Genomic DNA, 7,387 nt, shown 5'->3' on the forward strand with positions numbered 1-7,387 from the left:
TTATTAAATTCTTTAATATTATATTTTTTTGAAAGAAACTCATTTATTTAAAAAATAATATTTAATTATAAATTTTTTTCTTTAAATATGAAAATTAATAATTAATAAATAAAAATAAAAATAATTTATTATTAACATAATAATATTTTATGATAATAATTAAATATAATATTAGATTTTAATTGATATTAATATTAATCTTAATTTTATAAAATCAGAATTTATAGTAAATCTTAATTTATTGAAAATAAGTTTTCCAATAAAATAAAATAGTTTTTCTATAAAAAATTATTTTTATTATGATTTAAAAGATAAATATAATGAAAATATAAACATATAAATTACTGACTGAAAGAAAAATTAAATAGATAATATAAAAAAATGTTTAATTTTTTTTTTTAACAAATATCATGATATTATGTAAATTGACTCATACTTACCGTAAATGTGGTTATGACAGTAAAGAAATGTAAAATCACTATTAGAAAATGTACAAAACTTATGAAAAAATGGAAAAATAAAACCATGGCTAACGTATCCTTTAAAAAGGTTCCGAGCCTAAGCCTATAAGAATAACTACAGATTATACCTTTTATGATTAAGGAGATGTAACCTAATAATAAAAAAGCTACATAAAAAATTTTGTTGATATATCCAAGCTTTATTTCTAAAAACTTTTGAAAATATACCCATTAATTGGAAATAACGTTTTTGATTAAATATTTAAAGGAATCTGTATTGATTTTGCAGTTCCTATTAATGATTAAACAATTGGAATACCTGATTCCGATTTACACTTATACGTCATTTGGTTGCAAATGCTGGATTCTGTGCTTATTCTAACAATAGATAATTTAGACCTACTTTTGGAAGAATTAATTTTAATTTAATAAATATTAGAAATTCTATTATTAATAAAAATACTTTTTAGGATAATTTACAAACAATTATTCATGAAATTTTACATGTACTCGGTTTTTCAGGAAGCGCTATGTATTTTTGGATAGATCCTGATACTAGATATAATTATGGAAATAACTTTAAAACTAAATTGTAAAAAACAAAAACTTATAGAGGAAAATAAACCACTCTTTTAACTTCCAAAAACGTAGTAGAAGTTACTAGAAAATATTATAGTTGTCCATCAGCTGAAGGAATGTAACTTGAAAATGATGTAAAACATACATTTTTAAATATTATAAAAATTAATTTATAAATTAGGAAAAAGATATTTCGATTAGTTCCCATTGGGAAAGAACTGTTATTTATAATGAAATTATGACTGGAACTAAAGCATATATTACTAGTAGTGTCTTATCGATATTTACAATTGCTGCTTTGAAAGATACAGGCTTTTACCCTGAAACAAATGAGAACATGGCCAATAATATATTCTGGGGAAAAGAAAAAGACTGCGATTTCTTAGAAAACGCTTGCTAAAGTACAATCGAATATCCTGAATAACCTAAAAAATATGAGGAATAATAATGTACATTTGGATACGAGGGAATCGGTATTGGAGTATCTGAATTATACGCAGAAAAATGTAATTTAATATACTTCTATATTAATAGATTGTGTACAAATCCTAATAGTGTAAGTAGTGAAGATGATAAAAATATGAATATGAAAAATTATCGAATTATTCAACTCAAAGTAAATGCTTCTAATCTACAGCTATAGAATCCTAATATACATAATTTCGAGATCAATTCAGATGTCATTAATTTAAATGTTCCTCCGATGCTTCGGAAATAACTGTTATTTTCTCAGAGATCAATTTATAAGTTATATGTCGAAAAGGAGAATAAAATATAAAAAAGGATATTGATTCAAGTGGCTAAAAAGCTAAAGGTTAAATCACATGCCCTTAAGATTATGAAAGATTATGTAATTATACCCCTATATGTCTAAATTTCTGTTCTGAAAAAGGAATTTGTTTAAAAGGTCAATGCATCTGCTAAGAAGGGTTTGGAGGAGTTGATTGTTCTTAATACTTGTTTATAAGACTAATGTCCTTAAGGCAAATTCTTGAACCTAGATAATACTTGCAAATTAGATTGTCATTTTGGTACATTCGGAAAGGATGGAATATGTGAACCATGTGATATCAATTGTTCTAGATGTACAGGACCATCAGCTAATGAGTGTACTAGATGTTAGTTTATGACATTATTGCAAGAAAACTAGTGTGTAAAAGAATGTGATGAAAAAGGAGGATATTTTCCTAATTTAGCTTCGGGTATTTGCGAATATCTTTGGTCTAAAATTTGTGAAGGAAATTGCGACATTTGTTAAAAAAATAATTAAAGTTTATGCGTTACATGCATAAAAGGCTTTTATTTTAATGACAATAATAAGTAGTGTTTAAGTGAATGTCCTAATGGATTTTTCGAAAACTAAGAAACTTAGAACTGTGAAAAGCTTTTATAAGGATGTATTTAATAAAATAATCCTAATACATGTTCTCAATGCGATACTACTAATGGATTTAGAATGACTTTAGATAGTAAATGCAGTTTGTGTTAGTTTCCTTGTTTCATATGTCATCCTAATAATTTAGCTTAATGTTTTGTTTGTGAAGGAAGTTATTTAGTAAGTATTGACGGTAGTTGTGTAGAGGAATGTCCTGAAGCTAGTTATTATTCTGATAGAATTAAAAAGTGTTTAAAATGTAATAAAGGATGTTAAAAATGTGATTATATGGGTTGTAATGAATGTTATGATAATTAATATCTTGATTATTTAACTAAAAATTATTTAATATGCGCTAATAAATATCCTTATTGTCAATCATGTGATTATTACTAGTGTAATAAATGTATGGAGGGATATTAATTGAATTATACTAAAAAAGAATGCATAAATACTTCTTCAGAGGAGGAATCAAAAGAGGAAAATACTGAAATATAATGCTCTGAAGGATGTAAGAAATTCTCTTAATCTGGAGAATGCATATAATGTAAAGGTGGCTTTTATGAAGATTAAACAAGTAAATCATGTGTTAAATGTAGAACTAAATTTAAAAATTGTAATAAATGTACTGAAATAGTTGCAGTAGATGCAATTCTGGATTTTAATACGATTATATTTAAAAATAATGCTAAGAAATCCCTATTACAGAAAATATTGAAATAGAATGCCCTTAGGGATGTAAGTAATATTCTTAATCTGGAAAATGCTTAGAATGTTAATCCAAATATTAATACTATAATATGTCTAAGTTGTAGCATTAAATTCAGTAATTGTAGTTCTTGCTATTCAACTTATTGTTATCAATGTTTATCTGGATATTACTATTTTGATTATGAAGATAAATGCATTAAAGTTTTTAAAAAGGATAGTACTAACAACTGCAATGAAGGATGTATTTATTGTGATCAAAAATGGAATATGTATAACATGTTCACTCAGTTATTTTTAAGATTATGTTTATATTAAAAATTTTAAATATAAAATATGTGTCTAATGCTTTACTAAATACATTAGGTAATATTATTCATGTTTATAGTGTGATTTAACTTAATGCACTTTATGGATGTTGAATATATGAGTCTTGAAAATAATGCAAAAAGCCTCGCCTTATAGATTTTTACTTTAGGTTTAAGGCGTTAATTAATAATAAAAAAATTATTAATGAGTTTAGGCTTTCATTACTGATTTAAGGAGTCGTTAATTTAATTATTGGATATTTTATTTAAATTATTATTGCGATTATAAATTTTATAATCATCCAATCTTTGTTTTTTCGTATTTAATATAATATATAAAGAAAATAATATTAATATTAATAATTTTTTTTTAATGTCTTTAAAATAAAAAAATAAAATTTTAAATTATTATATAAAAAAAATTACATTTTATATTCTATTTATATTAACAATTATATTTTAAATAATAATTTTTTCCAAATAAATAATATTCGAATTATCTGATTTCAATTTAAAATACTTTTTTAAAATATTCTAACAAAGTATTTTAGATAGTTTTCAAGATAAATTTCTACAGCTATCTAACAACTAAAACAATTTCTAAAAAGTTTTTATTAGTTGTTAATAAAATTATTTATTTTACTTTTTAAATTTTAGTTTTTTTAAAATTACTTTATATTTATTTTTCCGAAATCTAATTCTATATTAAAATACATATAGCTTTATGATAAATCAAGTACATATAAAATTTCATGAACATTTGTTTCCAAATCCTTATCTAATGTTACAGGATTTTGTAAATTTTTATTAATATGTGATAAGTTAATATTCAAAAAGTAGTTTATCATATATCAAAAAAAAAATATTTACTAGTTTTTGAAAAATCATATTTTTTATTTTGTTATATGTGATGTAAAAATTTAAATCAGAATTATAGCATATATTTATTAAATAATTAATATTAGAAATTTCATAAAAAATAAATATCTAATTGTATTTTTATATAACCATTTATTTAAAAAAATAACAAATATATACTTGAAATTTATTTCAAACAAAAGAAATATAATAAAATATTTAAAATTAGATAAGTAAATATTTAAAAAATAATAGTAAATAATAACAAAGAATATATTTTATTTAGAATATGATTATTATGATTATAATGATAATTTTTAATAAATTAAAAGAATAATATTATTTTACTATAAATATATATAAAAATGTAAATATATGATTCTGAAAAATAAATAATAAAATTACTTTTATCAAATTTATTATTGAAATTCTATTTTTTTCTTTTTTTCATTTTTTTTTTTAATTCAGTAAATATATACATATATATTTTATTATAAATTATAATTTATTAAATTTAAATTTATTTATTTTTTGTCTGGAAATAGATTTTTTAAATATAGAAGAATTATATAATTAATTATAAATATATATATATTATTATAGTTTATTAATTTTTTAAAATTCAATCATAATTTCATAAAATTAAATTGTTTACTTTAGAAATTAAAAAGAATAAAATAAAATAAACAAAATGCTTTTATAATTTTTTTTTAAAAAAAAATTATTTAAAAATTAAGATAATAATAAAAAAAATCATACAAATAAGAGGAATTTTTATTTTATTAAAATAAAAATTTATATATTTTTGCTAAATATAAATTTAGTCTTAAAATAAAACTCTTTAAAATAAAAACTAATTTAATGATATAAACGAAAATAAAAATAATAAAACAATTTAATTTAATTTAATTTAAAAAATATTATATTTAATATAAAATAAATTAAAATATATTTTTAAAATTAGAATTAAAATAAAAAAATTATAGAATTTTTTTTAAAAAAGTAAAAATATCATAAATATATATATTTTTTTGTTGAAAATAAAAATATTATGATGTTAAATTTTTAAAATATAAGTTTTCTTTAAAAAAGACAATAATAATAAAGATAGAACTTTTAAAGTTCAAAATAATTTTAATAAAAAAAATAAAAAATCACATAAAATAAAATCTGAAAATTAAAAATTTAAAAAACCGAATAAATATTTTTAACCAAACTTTATTTTAAATATTAATATATTGTTAAAAATAAAATAAATATATTTAAATTAATCTAAATTTAATATTTAATTAATAAATCATTTTTAAAAAATCTAAAATGTTAAATGAAATCTATGTATATCTTTCTTTAAAAAATAGATTTTTAATTTAATTATAAAAAATATATTAAGTTAGTTTATAAAATAAAAAAAAGATTTATTGTTATTTTAATATTAAAAAACATAATTAATTTTAAAGTTTTGTTTATTTAAAAATTATTTTTTAAAATAAATTTAAAAGTATAATTTAGATTGAAATTTTTTATAAAAATATATATAAATTTAATTATTTATTTCTTGAAAATAAATTTTAACTAACAATATCAAAAAAATAAAAATCTAAGCAACTCGATTTATAGAATTACTTTTTTTAAAAATTAAAAATCCAAATGTTTATAAATTTTTTAAAAAATAATATTTATTAATTAAGAAAGTTAAAAAAAGAAATATTCCAATAACTTAAATTATAAAAATATTACTTTTTATCTGAAACATTTTATTTTTAATTATATTCTGTAATTTTTTCATAATACAATTCCATATGCTTGAAAAAAATATATAAAAACTAACTAACTTTTTTTCACAATTATAAAAATATTAATCCATTAAAAAACAATAAATAAAAAAAGCAACAATTCATTAATAAATACTCTATTATTAATTACCGCCTTAAGCTTAAATTAAAAATCTAGAAGGCGGAATTATTTCACATTATTATGTAGATTTATTTAAATTATATCCAGAATTACATTAAGTGCATTAAATTTAATCACATATTAAACAATTTATGAATTTACTACTACATTCATAACATAATTTATATTTATAAATTTATATATATATAAAATCTTAATAATAACCATATGAACATTTAACACACATTCCATTATAATTACAAGAAGTGCATCCTTTGTTGCAAATAGTATTATTATAATTTTCAGTTACTCTTGTGCATAGATTTTCATAATCATAATATTCATATCCTGTAACACATTCTAAGCAATAACTTGAAGTACAAGAACTACAATTATTGAATTTAATGCTACAACTAAGACATATTATAGTATTAATATTTGGATTATCTTTGGAATAATCATAAAAACCGTCTTAACATTCTAAGCATTTTCCAGATTAAGAACATTACTTACATCCCTAAGGGCATTTTATTTCAGTATTTTCCTCTGTTTATTCCTCATCTGAAGAAGTATTTATACATTTTTTTTTAGTTTAATTCAATTAATATCCGTCAATACATTTATTACACTAGTAATAATCACATGTTTGACAATTTAGATATTTATAGGCGCATTTAATACAAGATTTATTATCGTAATAAACATAATAACCATTATAACATTCATTGCAACCCGTATAATCACATTTTTAACATCCTTTATTACATTTTAAACACTTTTTAATTCTATCAGAATAATAACTAGCTTCAGGACATTTCTCTACACAACTACCGTCAATACTTACTAAATAACTTCCTTCACAAACAAAACATTAAGCTAAATTATTAGGATGACATATGAAACAAGGAAACTAACACAAACTGCATTTACTATCTAAAGTCATTCTAAATCCATTAGTAGTATCGCATTGAGAACATGTATTAGGATTATTTTATTAAATACATCCTTATAAAAGCTTTTCACAGTTCTAAGTTTCTTAGTTTTCGAAAAATCCATTAGGACATTCACTTAAACACTACTTATTATTGTCATTAAAATAAAAGCCTTTTATGCATGTAACGCATAAACTTTAATTATTTTTTAACAAATGTCGCAATTTCCTTCACAAATTTAGACCAAAGATATTCGCAAATACCCGAAGCTAA

The 7,387-nt window shown here is 19.8% G+C and overlaps 2 protein-coding genes across 2 annotated transcripts in view, besides 5 other annotated features; one reads left to right on the forward strand and one right to left on the reverse strand. All coding sequences in view use genetic code 6, as the record gives it.

The window, feature by feature from the left end:
- Positions 1-196: 196 nt before the first annotated feature.
- Positions 197-242: a microsatellite.
- Positions 243-244: 2 nt separating this feature from the next.
- Positions 245-286: a microsatellite.
- Positions 287-549: 263 nt separating this feature from the next.
- IMG5_158300 (leishmanolysin family protein, putative) lies at positions 550-2,842 on the forward strand (the record flags this gene model as incomplete). Its single annotated transcript, XM_004030517.1, has 3 exons — positions 550-1,174; positions 1,242-1,999; positions 2,601-2,842. Coding segments are annotated over 3 exons (1,625 nt in total), but the record flags the coding sequence as incomplete, so codon positions are not given.
- Positions 2,843-3,729: 887 nt separating this feature from the next.
- Positions 3,730-7,387, reverse strand: part of IMG5_158310 (leishmanolysin family protein, putative) — a gene marked incomplete at both ends in the record, with an annotated part of 5,412 nt that continues 1,754 nt past the window's right edge. Inside the window, 4 exons of the mRNA XM_004030518.1 lie at positions 3,730-3,808; positions 3,858-3,867; positions 6,408-6,568; positions 7,378-7,387. The exon at positions 7,378-7,387 is cut by the window's right edge and continues 988 nt beyond it. Of these exons, the coding sequence (XP_004030566.1) occupies positions 3,730-3,808; positions 3,858-3,867; positions 6,408-6,568; positions 7,378-7,387 (260 nt within the window). The remainder of the gene's footprint in view (positions 3,809-3,857; positions 3,868-6,407; positions 6,569-7,377) is intronic.
- Positions 4,503-4,550: a microsatellite.
- Positions 4,716-4,756: a microsatellite.
- Positions 5,174-5,230: a microsatellite.

Source organism: Ichthyophthirius multifiliis (genome assembly GCF_000220395.1).
Source record: "Ichthyophthirius multifiliis unplaced genomic scaffold scaff_1120509251200, whole genome shotgun sequence".
NCBI lineage: Eukaryota > Ciliophora > Oligohymenophorea > Hymenostomatida > Ichthyophthirius > Ichthyophthirius multifiliis.